Source organism: Epinephelus lanceolatus, chromosome 10 (genome assembly GCF_041903045.1).
Source record: "Epinephelus lanceolatus isolate andai-2023 chromosome 10, ASM4190304v1, whole genome shotgun sequence".
NCBI lineage: Eukaryota > Metazoa > Chordata > Actinopteri > Perciformes > Serranidae > Epinephelus > Epinephelus lanceolatus.
This window is the reverse complement of record NC_135743.1, coordinates 2,531,879-2,549,423: the sequence shown is the minus strand read 5'-3', so window position 1 is coordinate 2,549,423 and position 17,545 is coordinate 2,531,879. Positions and strand designations below refer to the sequence as shown.

General features: G+C 42.1%; 1 protein-coding gene across 1 annotated transcript in view; it reads right to left on the bottom strand.

Moving 5' to 3' along the window:
- The window catches only part of cpne4a (copine IVa), a 116,875-nt gene that overhangs the window by 42,995 nt on the left and 56,335 nt on the right, over positions 1–17,545 (bottom strand). Inside the window, exons 4-7 of the mRNA XM_033640977.2 lie at positions 16,464–16,535; positions 9,971–10,045; positions 9,120–9,203; positions 7,129–7,218 (exon numbers count right to left, since the gene is read on the bottom strand). Coding sequence (XP_033496868.2) covers positions 7,129–7,218; positions 9,120–9,203; positions 9,971–10,045; positions 16,464–16,535 — 321 coding nt within the window. The remainder of the gene's footprint in view (positions 1–7,128; positions 7,219–9,119; positions 9,204–9,970; positions 10,046–16,463; positions 16,536–17,545) is intronic.

The window sequence follows — 17,545 nt, the reverse complement described above, 5'->3', positions numbered from 1 at the left end:
ATTCCTTTAAAGGATAAAGACGTCAATTCGTGGTGTTGTACCGACATAGTGCTTTTATTTTGAAAGAGACTGTATGCAAACTGTACATTTCCTGTGAAAACAGAAGTGTATTTTGAAAACAGACAATGCATGTAACAGGCTGAAGTTGACACAGCGTCCCAGAACGTCAACAACCAACACACCCAGGGTACCTTGGACGTCATATGTGGACGTGGAAAGTCCATGACCAAACGGACATGTGACGAGGTCACAGTGAGGATGTGTTGGACCCCAGGAAGTGTGCCTTTACCCTAGTTTTCGTTGTGACCAAACAATAGAATTACAACGCCCAGGTCAGTCACATGATTCAATAGGGCCAAAACAAGAAACTGTCCAAGAGACTTTGTGGAAGAGACGTCTGTAAATCACTGGATCCACTGAGCGACTGAATCGTTTTATCCCCATTCAAGTTTGTGGAGGGCGACACCAGAAGGCTCGACCGACGGAAGTCTCTAGTGCGCCTGCTCTATGAGTCGAACTGTGTGGCAGCAGCCCTGATCGTCCGCGAAAGTTTGTAAGCAGCAGATTAATTTTTTTTGCTTCATGCGCCATTGGGGCGGCTGTAGCTCAGCAGGTGGAGCGGGTCGTATACTAATCAGAAGATCAGCGGAAGTTCAATCCCCGGCTCCTCCAGTCCACAAGTCGTACCCTTCCCAGGTATCCTTGGGCAAGATACTGAGCCCTGAACTGCTCCTGATGGCTGTTTCATTGATGTGTGAGAGCGTTAGAGTGGTTACTGAGTATTAATTAGATGGCACCATGTATGGTAGTGCTTTGAGCGGTCAAAGACTACAAACATGCTATTCAAGTGCAGTCCATTTACCACTGAGCAACTTTTATAGGAAAGAACAGGGCCTCGCCTTGAATGCTGGATCCAGTTCGCTTTATACATCCATGGTGTTTCCTCGCTCTAAGCTCCTCCAGCGGCCTCCTCTCTCCTCGTCTCCTCAAGGTGCATTTAAGGGATTGGGAGATCCTTCATGATGGCGGAGGGGGAGTGATTTCCAGGTCATGTGAGGAGAGAGGAGGCGTGATGAAAAGAACTCTTTGTGTTTCTCGCCTCGCAGGTTCTTGGATTGTGGTCGCGCCTGCTGTCGTCTTCCTGCTTGACGCCCACTGCTGCTGTTTTTATTGTTATTATTAGTCATGCCTCTATTGTCATTACTGTTGTTACTGTGACTATGAATAGTACTCTATTATATACGCACTGGTATAATTGGTATTAGTCATATTTCTATTATTATCACGGCTGTTAATTACTGTGCATCTCTGTGTCTTTGTCTCTCTGAACGCAGCTGACGGAGGCAGATGGTCGCCCACCACAGAGTCGTTGTTCAGCTGAAGGTTTCTGCCTCTTTAAAGGAGGTTTTTCCCGCCACTGTTTCACATTAGAGGAGCAGAGTTCTTGCTCTTGGTGAGAATTTGTTTTCATCCTCGGGTCTAAATTGTACCGTACGGTCTCAACCTGCTCGATATGAAAAGTGTCCTGAGATATTTGGTCATGATTTTGGGGCTGTATGAATAAAAACTGACTTGACTGTGTGAGTGTCCTCCACACCTCATTAAACTGAGCATCACAGCAGCAGAAGTGATGGCTGTCTTCCTCTTCCTCTCTCTCTGCGAGTCTTCACACACATTAACCTGACCCCTCAGTGTTTAAAGAGAGAAAATCTTTTCCGTTTTTCTACGTGAGAGGGAACACACGGAGAGTTTTAATGAGCTGTCACACTCACAGCCTCATTCACTCAGCTCACAGGGGAAAAAATTCGACTAAATTAGCAGCTGGGAGGTTTCCTCCCTGAAACCTGCTGAAATCTGTGAAGTCCTGCTCCAGGTTTCTAATTTAGCGAACAGACTCGCAGCGAGGTGCAGACCTCTGTGGAAGTCCATCAAATTAAACCTGTCCGGTAAGGTCTGAACTCCTTCAGGCTTGAAGTCGTTAAACAAAGCTGCTCTGAAATTGTAAATTATATCCAATGATCTTCATCAGCAGGGTTTACCCAGTGGACGAGGAGAAATGAACATCTACAGACTGGGTTGGCTCTCGATTAGCACAGATTCACTTTAAGTCTGCAAATAAAACATGATTCCAGTAGAGCTGGTTATGAAATAGAGTCATACAGTAATCTCTCTCAGTAAGATGGCACTCCATCTTTTGTCTTACGTCCAGTGCGTGAGGAAGAAACTGAATCAAGACGTTCACATGGTCCCCTGCTTCCAGAGCAGATGATAAGGTCTTGTGTTGCGTGGCTGTTTCCCCGGCTGGAAACAACTGAGTCAAACTCTGTAAAGTGAATTAAGAATGAGGACAGTGTGGATGTTTGCAGCTCAGGACACAGAAACAACAACTCTTAAATCAACGTGTCTTCAATCAACTTGATAAATGTTCTGTTTATGAAGAGGAAATTCAGTTTCATTATCAGAGGAACAATAACAGTCACTAAACTGACTTAATGTCTCTCTCTGAGGCTTTTATTCAGGACAAACCTGAGCTCCAGGGACTGACGACTACAAGTGAAGGAGCCTGTAAATAATCAGGTGTGTTACTCGAGCAGTAACCTGCAGGGCTGAAAAGTGAAGCCAATGTTGAAGTGCCAAAAAACGCAGTTCCTCTAATGTCCACTTGAGGCAGGCTCCAAGAGTGAGCTGTCCAAATATGTCACAGTGTGCACTTCCGACCTGCCATACATGCCTTTCTCTCAGTTCACCCAGTAGCTCCGCACTCACCCGCCTCTCCACTAGACCTACCTGCCAGCCTATCACCTGTCCACACATCTCCTGCTCCTGCCGGTCCCCCACACCCACGTCACAAAGCCAGCTCCGCTCACCTGTGGCTCATTGCTCCCTGGCACTATAAAGACCCCAGCATGTTCTTGGTCATTTTCACGCAAGACTTTCCAGCGTTAATCCCTGGACTGCTTCCTTGTTGCCGACCTCGCCTGCCTCTGACTCTCCTGCTTTGTCTGCTCCCTGGTGAACCACTCAGCCTTCTGTCCTCCACGAGGAGCCCTGCTTCTACATTCCTGGTTTCTGTTTGCCTGTTTCCCGTGGCTGTGTTATGCTATTAGTTACTATATAACTATATATAACTGTACTATAATATCAGTATAAGTGAGTATAAATATATGTATGATATGTATTTTAAACTACTACAAATGCATGATCCCCTCCAGGTGTAACATCAGCACACACTGAAGCATTAATAACAGACCTCAGACTTAACGTTCACAGACAGCAGATTAATTTGCTCATACAGCTCACAGAGAGGGAGAAATTATTCTGTTTTATTCTTCTTAATAAGAACATTTATTCGTCTCATTTCAGGAGACATAATTAACTGCAGCTCTGCGATGTTGCTCAACTGCAGCGACAAAGTTTCCTGCACTCACTGATCATTCCTCTGCTTTTACTTTGTCTTAAAACTTCGACCTGGAATATAAAATGTTTGTCTGGTTTCTGTCAGACCCTGAAACAATGCTCAGATTTCCTTTGTCTTCTACAGAATCTTTATTTTGTTATATTTTCTCTCACAGACAAACAGTTTGGAGAAACGCTGCAGATTAGTTTGTTTATGTCTCTATGGAGAGAAATTTTAAAAGCACAGAGACGTCACGATTCGCATCCTGCTGCACCGATCAACAGCTGCAGGCAGTAACGTGCTGTCAGAGGCAGCCAAGAGAGAGGAGGCTGAAAGGAAGTAAAGATGCATGTAAACAATGCAGGATTTAAAAATCATCTTTTCAAATGTTTTTTTTATGGGGGGAGAAATGCATGTTTGTCAGAGCTCAACGACTCTCAGAGAAACTGACAGAAACTTTACAGCAAAGCTGCAGAGAAGAGATTTATGAAACACGGATCAACATTTAGAGAAACTATTAGTGCAGAGTTAAAGACTCAAACTGCTCGAGCATAAACAGACTTTTATGTTTCTCAAACACAAATGTTATTGTGAAACCAAAAGTCACGCTCGCCTCCAGCTCGGCTTCTTACTGGTTTCAATAGACGACATCACATCACCCCAATCCTCCCGTCTCTCCCCCGGCTCCCTGTGTGTTTAATACTTCACTGATCACTTTTAAAGCTCGTCTGGGACTGAACCTGAGCTACATAGCAGAAATGTTGACCCTGTTTGAGCCGGTTCACAGCCTTAGATCCTCGGGTGGAGCTACAGACCATTTTAGGGCTGATGTCATGTTATCAGCTGGAGGTGCAGCTGCCTCTCCCCCACAGGGCTGTAGGCTACACAGGAGTGTTAAAATGTGTTTGTCTTGTTGTGTTATTGGGAGCCAGAATAGAAGGAGTCATGGCTCAAAACCAGCCGCCACTGCCCGTCAACAAAAACAAAGACAACTATGGTTAAATGTGATAAGACCAAAGGACTGGACGGAGGCCATCATCAAAAATGCTCACATGTGCAGCGCACACTTCATATCAGGTTAGGGAAAAAGTATTTCCTGTTGTAGGGATGAATAAGGTTATGTGTATTAAGGGTTATCATGTCCACCTCATCAGAAACTGGGGAGGGATTAAGAGGAAGATTGGATTTCTCTGCAACGCTAACTTTTTAGCACATTAGCTAACGTTAGCTTCCATAGCAAAACAAACAAGTGTGGTCCTCCTTTGTAAGATTGGCTTCCTGTGACATCATCATCGCTCTGCTGCTCCGTCTCCACAGACAGAGTGTCCAGAGTGCGCTCTGCCACTCTGAGAGTGCGCTGCTCTGGATAACCCAACGCTACATTCAGACAGTGCTAGTCTGAGTGGGTGGAAGTTCGCTGCAGAGATCAGCCTCTCATTGGGCGGAACGAGCCACCCGCTGAAGTCCCGCCCTACCACCTCCGGTTGTGTAGCAGTTTTCAACTGTTTTCAACACGTCCTTTACTAACTTTTGCGGTGTTTGATCTTGCGGGGATGTAGCCATTTTTCTGCCATGGTTCGCGTCCTGTAGGTGATATTTTTGTCGGCGTGTTACACCAAAACCTGTTTCCCCCCGGCAATATTTTTGCAAGCGCACCGTTGCTGCGTTTTTTTCTCCAATCTCAAAGTGAGAGTCGGCCCAGCCAGACCTTTCTTTTCTTGAGAAAGGTCTGGTGAGCGAGACTAAGACAGCGCTCCCAATTTATCAACGCTCCAGTTTGTGTCAGAGTGCGCTCCCACACTCACAATGAGTGTTTCTGAACGCACCCTCACATCATCTTCCTCCATCATCTAAAGCAAGACAACACAACTTGTTAGCTAGCGCTAGCTAATGTCTGTGGAGGATTGTTTTGCCTCCAGCTAAGCCCCGCCCACCAAAAGATGTCATACTGTTTACTAACAGTAAGAAGTACAACAGATATACTGTGACATACACTGATATATATTTTCTTTCTCTTGAGTATCAGTGTGTGTTAATCAGCAGGTTTCCTCCACAGCAAAACAAAATGTGACCTACTTAGAACAAAACAAAATGGAACAGAGCTCTCTTTGAACTTCTTATTTGAATGAATTAATTACAGACACAGCGAGCTCTGGACTTTAAATTGTTAGTATATTATATAAATGAAACACACTGAGCTCTGCTTCAGGTTCAGTCTGATCATCTCTGTGTAAAGATTTAAAGTCCTGTTTGTATTCAGAGAGGTTCTCTAAAAGTCATTAGTTTGTCTTGTCACCTCTGAACAACTTCCTGTTCTGATCATTTCTACTGGAGGTCGTTGACCCTCAGACCTCATCTCTGTGCTGCTGACAGGGGGCCCAACCTCTGGCCCCTGAGCTGATTGAGGGGCAGCGGCGTTGATAATAACAAGCCAACAGGACAGATGATGGATTTGTTCCTCTGGACCAGGAGAAACAGTCGTGTTTTTGCATCACATCCTCACTGTGACCTCGTCACATGTCCACGTTTGGTCATGGACTTTCCACGTCCACATATGACGTCCAAGGTACCCTGGGTGTGTTGATTGCTGACGTTCTGGGACGCCGTGTCAACTTCAGCCTGTTACATGCATTGTCTGTTTTCAAAATACACTTCTGTTTTCACAGGAAATGTACAGTTTGCATACAGTCTCTTTCAAAATAAAAGAACTACGTCGTTACAACACGGTGAATTTACTTTTTTTTTCCTTCAACAACACACACATTTGGTTGGGTTTAGGAAGAAAGAACAGGATTTGGCTTAACAACCCACTTTAACTTTCGTTGTTGTCCTGCCACGTTTCCCCATGATGCCGCTGGGCACAATCAAACAACAATGGTGACTGGTCATGCGTCATTCCGACCTGAAAGGACGGCTGTTATTGTTTGCGTCTGACACCAGAAGTCACTGACCAAATGCCAGATTTCACAGACTTCAGAATGAGACCAGGTTGGTTTTAGTTGTTGTCCAGATGTTTGACACAGTTTCCCAACAACATGTCAAACATCAACAATAACAACAAGCACCACTGAGCTAGCTAACGTTTAGCCGAGGAGGACGCCATTAACGTTTACATCTCGTGCTGTCACACGTCCATGAGTAGATGCACACTTCCTTCTGCATGGTGATATGGTTGGCCGGTGTAGTTTGGTAGACAGAAAATAGTTCCTACATGAAACACAACAACCCGGGTCATGTTCCCTGGAGAGAGACATTTCGGCACTCTGAGCTCTGCGAGCCATGTTCCATCAAGCTCCAGTATATTAGAGAGAAGGCAGACATCCTGACAGTCGATATCTCCAACACTCTGCAAAACAATCCAGACTGATGAACAGCTCTACAGGTGAGAGGAGAAATATGTGTTGTTGATTTGGGGATGAACTCTCCACTTTCTTCTGTCGGTGTGAAATCGTGTCTGCTCCTGGTGCCGTTAAATGATGACGGTCTGTATGCTGCCATTTACCAGCTTTCATAAAATCAATAAATGTCAAAATAAAAGGAAAGTGGAGATACAAGGTTTCCATCACCATCACATGCTACCTGTAAATATCCAACAGCCGTCAGTTTGACCTGCAGCCAATCAGGCGTCCACATTTAGACTGGAGCCACAACATCCATCGACTGATACAAGAGACACAGTGTGTGTGTGTGTGTGTGTGTGTGTGTGTGTGTGTGTGTGTGTGTGTGTGTACCTGCAGCTTGCGTTCGTGGTCCCCGCTGCAGAGCGAGTTGAGAGAAACTTTGAAGGTTTTCCACACCGGGTTCAGATTATTCATCACAGTCTGTGAGACAGAAAAAACCAAACTGCTGATTTTCTTTCTTTACGATCAATGAAATGATTTTACAGCGTTCACAGAGACGCAGGAGCATCTTTCACAGATTATTACTCTCATCCTCAAACGTCTCTGTTGTCTCCAAAGCTCCGCTGTGGTTAAATAAAACTGAAGGTAACGTTTTTGATGAGCGATGAAATCACACTCTGAACGTTACATGAAGTCGATTTTATATCAGAAATTAATCTCAGAACTCGTGTTTACATCAGTTTGTGTCTGACAGCTCTGAAATGAAATGACAGATATAAACGACGCAGTGAGACAGAGCTGCCAAAAAACAAATAATCACACACACAAACCTCAGACTTCACTTTTCAAGGCACAATATTTGATATTAAGATAAGGAACTGTTTTGTCATTATTCTGCTGTGCAAGACAACAACACAGGAAGTTAGGATGGCTCTACCTGATATCGAAATTAAGTCCTGTCCGGTCTGCAAAAAAATATATATTACAGCATAAACTCTTGTTGTAACGCAGGACACAAATGAATATCAGCAGCAGTGTAGAGTTTAGCAAGTCGGACATATGGATGTATTTAACCAACACGTTCTCACTCCCACCTCGTCCCTTCTGTTTTCACAGGAAATTTGCAGTCTGTTTCAAAATAAAAGCACTATTTCAGTACAACACTGCAAATAATCTTGTTTTTTTCCTTCAGCAACATGTGGTTGGGTTTAAGAAAAAAGAACAGGCTTTGACTTTACAGTCTTAAGGCCCACCAGACACACCAAGCCGATGGCCGAGTTGGGCCGTCGGTGAGCGTCTGTCGGCCTAGTTTTTGCGGTGTGTCCCGCACCGTCAGCACTTCGGCGTTGGCGGCTTTGAGCATGTTGAATCGGCAGCAGAGCTTGTCGGTGAGAGACATCACTCTGATTGGCTGTTCAGGTTTTATTTCCTCGCCCCTGCTAACCGGTGCTTCCTCCTCAGGCTCCACTTCACTCAGCTGCCCCACAGATCCGCTGCTTCTTCCCACTTTAACCTGAATAACAAACCGGAGCTAGCTGGGAGCGGCTAGCGGAGCGTTAGCCGCAGCATGACCGGAGGGAAGCACAGCCAGTTAGCCTCCGCTAGTCTCTGAGCTAGCCCCGGCTCTCCGTTTGGATCCAACCGGAGCACCGAGCCCCGGTTTGTTATTCAGGTTAAAGTGGGAAGAAGCAGCGGGTTTATCGGGCAGCTGAGTGAAGTGGAGCCTGCGGAGGAAACACCGGGACCGTCTGGATGTAATAGTCCGTGGAGGTGCTGCGGTGCTCGGCTGCACAGATAGGAAACCCCTCGGCTGACAGGATGTACCACTCTCTCACTCCGCTCTCTCTCACGCAGGCGCAGAACGTACGTGCTACTTGGCCGTCGGATGTAGTCCGTGTAGTGTGTTCAAATGCAACTGACACAGGGCGACGTGAGGCGACGTAGACGACGCAACTGTTGGCTTTTGTCACCGCTAGTTCTTTGATGTCGGTTTGGTGTGTCTGCACCTTTACAGGAAGTGAACATTGCCCTACTCAGACTTCTGCCCCCTTAACTTTCATTGTTGTCCCGCCACGTTTCCCCCTGATGCCGTCAGACACCATTAAACAATAACTGCGACCAGCTGTGTCACATGCCAACGTGAAAGGACGACATTTTTCGTCAGTGTCTGATGCTGCAAGTCACTGACCAAGCACCGCATTTTGATGACTGCAGAGTGAGATTGGGTTGGTCTTTTCAAAATACACTTCTGTTTTAACAGGAAGTGGCCAGTTTCTGCTTGTCAGTTGCATTCAGTCTTTTTCAAAATAAACTTACAACATTGGTCAGACAGCAGAGTGTGTGTTCAAAATACGGGTCAGTGTGTGGTTGTGTGTTTGTACCTCAGTTCTGTAGACGAGCTGCAGCGTGGCGTCATCATTCAGCCTGTAGATCTCCAGAAACGGGTCAGATTTACTGAAGAAGTCCTGCAAACACACACACACACACACACACACACACAGATTTTTAAAGGGAGAAACTATTGACTGAAGACAAACAGAGGAGAGCTGTGCTGAGAGTTATGTCTGGAAAACTGCTGCTTTTATTTTCTGATATGTTTGAACATATTTCCAACAGCAAAAGGTTCGTTTAAATATTCTGTCTCAATAATCACTCACTGTTTCATCATGCAACAACACTACATGTTATAACAGTGTTTGATGGAGTTCACTTTCATTCAGACTGACATGTTATTATAAGACACCTGGTCAGAAGTATTCTAACTCTGCACACTCACACAGGTCATTGTTTCATAATTAGTGGAAGACATTAATACAAACTGTGTGTCAGCTCCAACTACTGTACTCTTTCACATGATTGATGGCTGATTGATTCAGTTGACTGGTTATTGAACAGTACCGTAGTTTTTAACGCTGCTTTTTACTGCTGTGTGAGATTTCACTCAGCTCAGTGATCTTAAGTTAAGGAAAGGGAAAGTCACAGCTGACAGTCAGCTAAAATGAGAAGTATGAAAAGTTCTGAGTCAGCTTCTCCCAAAACTTCGATGACGATGTGAAGTTTAATTTAAAAAGGTTCAGCCTCAACTCACAAAGAGCCTTCGATATTTAACTCACACTGCTTCTGTATCAATGAAAACCTGTCCGACAGTTTTATTTTCCTGAAACAAGATGAAGAAGTTACAGATAACACACACACACACACACACACACACACACACACACACAGCAGTTACCTTGTCGTCCAATTTCCTGGCGCTGAACGAGAGCTCAATGTAGTCGTCGTTCCCGGTGAGCTCCTCTGCTGTGATCTGTGCACACACACACACACACACACACACACACACACACTTCCCTTTGATAAGAGGCTCATTATGAAGCGAGGACACCGACATTAAGTCAACAACAAACACTGAATATTCAGACTGAGACCAACAAACACAGCCTGCACAAAACAATGAGAAAGATTTAGATCCTGAACCGTTTCTGTTTCATCAGTGCAGTTATTATTATTATTATTATTATTATTATTATTATCATTAAGTCAGCCCTCAAACGTGTCAGACACTGCTGGAGAAGTGACCGCTTGGAAGTGTGCAGAAAAAAAAGTAGTCTAAATGAAATGTTTAAACAACCTGTCACCTTGATTCTAATTTCTGACACATGAATTAGTCTCACTGGATTAGTCTGAAGAGCATCCTCAGAACCCATCGGCTGTATTCGGCGTCTGACTTCCAGCGTCTGACTTCCAGCGTCTGACTTCCGGCAGACGGCGATACAGCCTCTGGGGACAGACCCCCGATTTTTTGGCATTCTAGTTTGATTTGGGCGGAGGAGGCGAATTTCTGTTTCCGACTTCCGTTCATATTTAAGTAAATATGCTGAACCATTGCGATGGATTCAGAGTTTGCAGTGACACCAATTATGTTCCGCCTCGTTAGTTCACCACACGGACCGTTTAACCTGGCAACAACTGCAGCCGGCTCAAACGTGATTGGTCAATATCACGCGGACTACAAACAGCCTACAACTGGAAACCAGGGCTCTTCCGCTTTTCTTCCGGAGGCAAGATCTCCGGGGTTTGCCCACAGACTCTACATTCACTGAATGTAGAGTCTGTAAATAGAGACTATTTGAAGAGAAAAACATATAGAAAACATGTCCACTAAAATGTTTAAAATTTTTGTCAACTAAAATGTCACAAATATTTGCTGGCTAAAATGCCATGAATTTTCATCAACAAAAACGTTTTGAGTTTTCGTCAACTTAAACATTATAAATTTTTAGATGACAAAAGGTTTTGAGTTTTTGTCGACTAAAATGTTTTGAATTCACATTGACGAAAATGACACAAATATTTGCTGGCTAAAATGTCTAAACGGAATTTTCTTCAACAAAAATGTTTTGAATTTACGTTAACTAAAACATTTTACATTTTATTAACTAAAATGACACAATTTTTTGTTGGCTAACATGTCATGAATTTTCATCAACAAGACATTTTGAGTTTTTCTTCAACTTAAACATTATAAATGTTTTGGTGAATAAAGGTTTTGAGTTTTTGTCGACTAAAATGTTTTGAATTCACGTTGACGAATATGACACAAATTTTTGGTGGTTAAAATGTCATGAATTTTCCTTGACTAAAACATTTTGAATTTTCATCCAAAAAAATGTTTTGAATTTACGTTAACTAAAACATTTTACATTTTATTAACTAAAATGACACAATTTTTTGTTGGCTAACATGTCATGAATTTTCATCAACAAGACATTTTGAGTTTTTCTTCAACTTAAACATTATAAATGTTTTGGTGAATAAAGGTTTTGAGTTTTTGTCGACTAAAATGTTTTGAATTCACGTTGACGAATATGACACAAATATTTGCTGGCTAAAATGCCATGAATTTTCATCAACAAAAACGTTTTGAGTTTTCGTCAACTTAAACATTATAAATTTTTAGATGACAAAAGGTTTTGAGTTTTTGTCGACTAAAATGTTTTGAATTCACATTGACGAAAATGACACAAATATTTGCTGGCTAAAATGTCTAAACGGAATTTTCTTCAACAAAAATGTTTTGAATTTACGTTAACTAAAACATTTTACATTTTATTAACTAAAATGACACAATTTTTTGTTGGCTAACATGTCATGAATTTTCATCAACAAGACATTTTGAGTTTTTCTTCAACTTAAACATTATAAATGTTTTGGTGAATAAAGGTTTTGAGTTTTTGTCGACTAAAATGTTTTGAATTCACGTTGACGAATATGACACAAATTTTTGGTGGTTAAAATGTCATGAATTTTCCTTGACTAAAACATTTTGAATTTTCATCCAAAAAAATGTTTTGAATTTACGTTAACTAAAACATTTTACATTTTATTAACTAAAATGACACAATTTTTTGTTGGCTAACATGTCATGAATTTTCATCAACAAGACATTTTGAGTTTTTCTTCAACTTAAACATTATAAATGTTTTGGTGAATAAAGGTTTTGAGTTTTTGTCGACTAAAATGTTTTGAATTCACGTTGATGAATATGACACAAATTTTTGGTGGTTAAAATGTCATGAATTTTCCTTGACTAAAACATTTTGAATTTTCATCCAAAAAAATGTTTTGAATTTATGTTAACTAAAACATTTTACATTTTATTAACTAAAATGACACAATTTTTTGTTGGCTAAAATGTCATGAATTTTCATGGACAAATTTCTTTTTAATTTTCATCAACTAAAACATTTTACATTTTTTGGTGACAAAATGTTTTGAATTTCCATTGACTAAAACATTTTAAATTCTCGTTAACTAAAATGACACAAATTTTTGTTGGCTAAAATGTCATGAATTTTCTTTAACAAAAGAATTTTGAATTTTCGTCAACTAAATCTTTGAGGGACAAAAATGACTAAAATGCGACTAAAACTAATAAACATTTTCACCTTAAGACTCTAAATCTATAACAGTTGTCAAAACAAACACTGACCAGTCGATGTGTTAAAACGAGCATTAATAAATAACATTTAATGTGATCAAAGTTTTCTGTCTGTGAAGCCAAGTAATGAAAATATTCCAAGTTTGATTCACAGAAACATCTTTCTCTTCTTCTTCTTGTGTTTCCCCTGAAGCATCAACACATTCCCCTCCGACAGCGACTCCACAGATAATAGATGTTTTACATAAAGAGGAAAATATTCAGATTAACAACAGATCACAGATCAGACACAAAGACACGCCTGCAGGCTTCATGTGACATGTTTTCACTTTACTGAGGCAAATAATAAATATAAATAAATTCAGTTTGTGTTTATCATCATGTAAAACAGACAGAAACCCCCCGAGGGAGGAAACACAGAGAGAGAGAGAGACGACAAGAAGAGTCATTACAGAGGGAGGAGAGAAGAGAAGGAGGGACTGAAGACGAGAGGGAAGAATGGAGAAGGAAATAAGGACTGAAGGAAAAGAGAAAGGATGATGAAAGGAAGGAAAGAAGAAAGGAGAAAAACAAGGAATATGGAGAAGTGAAAGAAGGAAAGAAGTAAGACAGAAAAAAGTTGGGCAAAAAGAAAGGAGAGGAAAGAAGAGGAAGGAAATAAAAAGGATGGAAAGAAAGTAAAGGAAGGAGAAAGAAGGGGACAAGGAATAAAACAGAGGAACTTTTAAAGAAAGGAAGAAAAACAAAGGAAAGAAGGAAGAATGAGGAAGGGACAAAGGAAATGAAAGATAAAAGAAGGAAACAAGGAAAGAGGGAAAAAGAAAAGAAAAAGACAGAAGAGAAATGTAAGAACAGGAAAAGAGGAAACAAATGAAGGTAGAAGAAAAGTAAGAAAGCAAACAAAAAAGATAGCTAGGAAGGAAGGAGAGGAAGGACAAAGAGACAATAAAGAAAGAGGGGAAGATGAAGGACAAGAAAGAAGGGGAGGAAAATGTGCTGAGGAGAGACGACAGGACTAAAAAGGGGAGGAAATAGACAGGAAGGAAGAAAGAAAGGATGGATGAAAGGAAGGACAGGAGAAAAGGAGTAAAACAGGAAATGTGGAGAAGAACTGAAAGGATGAAACAAACAGAGGAGGTCAGAAGTAACAAACTAACAAAGGAACGATGAAAGACAGAAAAAGTCAGACAAAAAGAAAGGAGAGAAGCAACAAAGGAGAAAAGGACAGGAAAGAAGAAGGACAAAGAAAAGGGAGGAAGGAAATAAAAGAGTTAGAAAGAAAGTAAAGGAAGGAGAAAGAAGGAGAAGAGGAACAAAGCAGAGGAACTTTGAAAGAAAGAAAGAAAAACATGAGAACGAGAAAAAATAAGACGGGACGAAGGAAATGAAGGATATAAGAAGGAAACAAGGAAAGAGGGAAAAAGGAGAAAGAAAAGTAAGTATGAAAACATGGGTGGGATGGAAGGAAGGAAGAGGAGGAGAGGAAGGGGAGGAAGGAGATGATGAACCAAAAAGGAAGAAAGACAAAATGAGTTGAAAGAAATCAAGGAAAGGAAAGAAGGAAAACAGAACGATGAAAGAAAAGACAGAAAGAAAAACACTTCTTCCTCTGTCTGATCAAAAATCTGTCACCTTTTTCTATCTGTAAACAACAACAAAAACAACAACAACAACCTGCAGCTGAACCAAACCTCTGAAACTGACTGAAGTTCAGTTTCTGTATCAAGACCAAAACAATGAAGGGAAGAGAAAGAGTGAAGGAAGGAAGGAAGGAAGGAAGGAAGGAAGGAAGTGACCCAGGACACAACATCCTTCAGTGAGAGATGGAAAGATATGAATAAAAGAGGAGAAATCTGAGAGGGTGAAAGAAAGGATGAAGGACAGAGACAGAGTTAAGAGTTCAGAATACAGAGATGAAACAAGTGAGGAGCAGGGGATGATGAAGGAAGAGTGGAAAGAAAGAAGATGAAGAAAAGAAAGGAAGGATGAATAAAAAGATGAACAGAAAACTAGAAAGAATAAAAAGAAGGAGAGCAATAAGGAAGGAAGGCTGAAGGACAAGGACAGGAACAATGAAGGAAGAAAGGGAAGGAGGGAAGGAATGGAAAGGAAGGATGGATGAGAGAGGAATAGGAAAGAAAGAAAGAAAGAAAGAAAGAAAGAAAGAACAAGGGATACCTGTAAGGACACAAGGAGTAAAGAAAGATGATTAAAAGTGAGGATGGGAAGAACTAGGAAAGGATGGAAGGATTAATTGAAAGGGAGGATGAAAAGAAAGAGGGAGGAAACTAGAAAGGAGCGATGGAGGGGAAGAATGAAAGAAAGGAGGAAGGAAGGACCAAGAAAGAGAAGGGAGTGGAGAATGGTAGAAAGAAAGGAAAGGGGGAGGAAAGAAATGAAGAAAGAGTAAGGGAAGAAAAGAAGGGAGCAAGGAAGGCAGAAAAAAGAGAGGAGGAATGAAGAGGAGAAAAAGAGAGACACATCCAATGATGCAAGCAAAGATGAAGGTAAGGAAGAGAAGAAAGAGGAAAGAAAGGAAGGATTAACTGTGGAGAAAGAAAAGAGGAAGAAGAGCAGAGGAGGGAGAGGAGGGAGAAAAAAGGAAGGAAGGATGTAAGAATAATAGAAAGGAAGGAAATGCAGGATGGATGGACAAAAGAAAAAAGGTAGGAAGGAAGGAAAGAGGAAAAGAGGGAGGGGGTTAAATATGAAAGCAAGGAAGGAAGGGAAGAATGAAAAAGTAGGAATGAGGAAGGATGAAAGGAAGGAAAGAGAGAGAGTGAATGTCAAGAAACTAAAAATGGAAAGCACCAGAGAAGGAAAGACGGGAAAAAGAAATGTGGGATAAAGAAAGTCAAATGAATTAAAAGAAAAACAAAGTTCAGAGAAAGAAAAGGATAAAAAAAAGAAATAAAAGCTTTGATCTGTGATTTGCTGTTTCCTGCGCAGAGACCCTTTCACAATAAAACCCCCTGAAGCGTTTCATGTGTTCACAGAGGTGAAGAAAAACATCAGAGGCGGATTTTCCAGCTGTGAATTTGTGGATGAATGAAAAAGAAAATCTGTGACAGAAATAAATCTGAAATCCCGTCGGTGCGGCTCAGAGGATCCGACTCCTCTCAGCTGATTGGAAAAACCTCCCAGCCACCCAAAATCCCACTTCCTGTCTGACGGAGGTTTAAAACGTTTCAGACTGAAGACAAACAAACTTGATGTGGACGGAGAGGAAGAGGAAACAACACAGACTCTGACTGTGTGATGATGTCACCGCAACAAGAACCTGATCCCTCACTGGCTTCCCACCCATCAACACTGACACCTGGGTTAAAGACGAAGGAACATCCTCTTCCTTAAGGAAGGAAGGAAGCAAGGAAGGAAGGAAGGAAGGAAGGAAGGATTGAGAAAAGAAAGAAATGATTGACAGAAAGGGCAAAGGCAGAAAGAAAGAAAGAAAGAAAGAAAGAAAGAAAGAAGGAGGGAGGAAAGGAAACAAATAAGCAATAAGGAGGGAAAGAATGAAAGAAACAATGAAGGAAGGATTAAGAAAAGTTAAAAAAAAGGAATGAAAGAAAGGACAGAAATGACAAAAGAAGAAAGAAAGAAAGACTTTTGTTGGTTGATGGACTTCGACCTTTGACCTTAACAAACCGTCTTTTCAGAGCTGACCTCTGATTGGACGGAGGAAGCTATCGCAGCTCGTCAGCTGTGTTTGTTTATTGTTTTGCTGTGAGGTCACATGATCACTGTGACACGTGTGAGGGTGGAGTCAGAGAGAGACGCTCACCGTGACGATGGCCTTCCCCACGGTGCCTCCTGGTCTGAGCAGAGCTTTGGACAGTTTCCTCTGAGAGATGATCTGCACACACACACACACACACACACACACACACACACACACACGTGTCAAATCACATCATCAGAATCAAATCACAGCGTCTGATTTAATGATGTCATCACACATCAGTCATCAACGCTCCACGCCAAGTTACGGCAGCAGCAGGAAGTTACAGGTGGTCGTCTCTACAAACACACGTGTCCCGTTATAATCAGGTTTAAGAGTTTTCCTGTGACTCTGATAGAAACCAGGATATTGTGTCGTGTCCAGGTACAGAGCTTCATGGCCACGCTTCCCCCTTGTTGCCGCTGGGTGCTGCTCAACAATATGGCCGATCTCATTCAGGGCGCCCTGTTTAAACTGCTCTGTCCTGCCTACTGCTGCTGCCTCCTCTGCAAGCTGCTCTGCAACCTGCCTCCACCCCAGCTCCTCCTTTTCATGCTGTGTCTGACTTATCAATGTCATTTCTGTTTGTCATTGATGCTGCTCTATTCTGTTCCTGGAGGGTCTTTGCTGCTGCTCTCCCTGCCTTAGGCTTTACATGTAGGCGCATGGAAGGGCAGAGAGGAGTGCTCTCTCCACCTTAAGGCCCCGATCACACAGAAAGTGTTTCAGCAGCTGGAGGGAGCTTTAGATGACAGTTTTTAATGAGAATGAAGCTTTTTGCTTGCAGCTGTTGCGCTGTGATGCAGCTCACATTTCTGCACTTTCTGTGGCTGTAATTTTTGTCGGAGAGCTCTGAACTGAAAAAACTTCAACTCAGAGTGGAGAAGCGCCCCACGTCACCTCTTTTTTGTCATGGTCACGACAACAAGTTTACAGTTAGAAACTGGTGGTAGTGGTTGCTGGATACCCAGAGCTATACGACTTTACAAAGCACAGTTAGCACCATCTGAATAGAAAACAGCAGATAAGTGCAGTACTGTAAACGTCCATGATGGAGGAGAAGCTCCTGGACCAACTGGTGGTACTCCCCATGATCCAGCCTCTTTTTTAGGGTCTCATGTACCCACACAGATCTCTGTTTATCT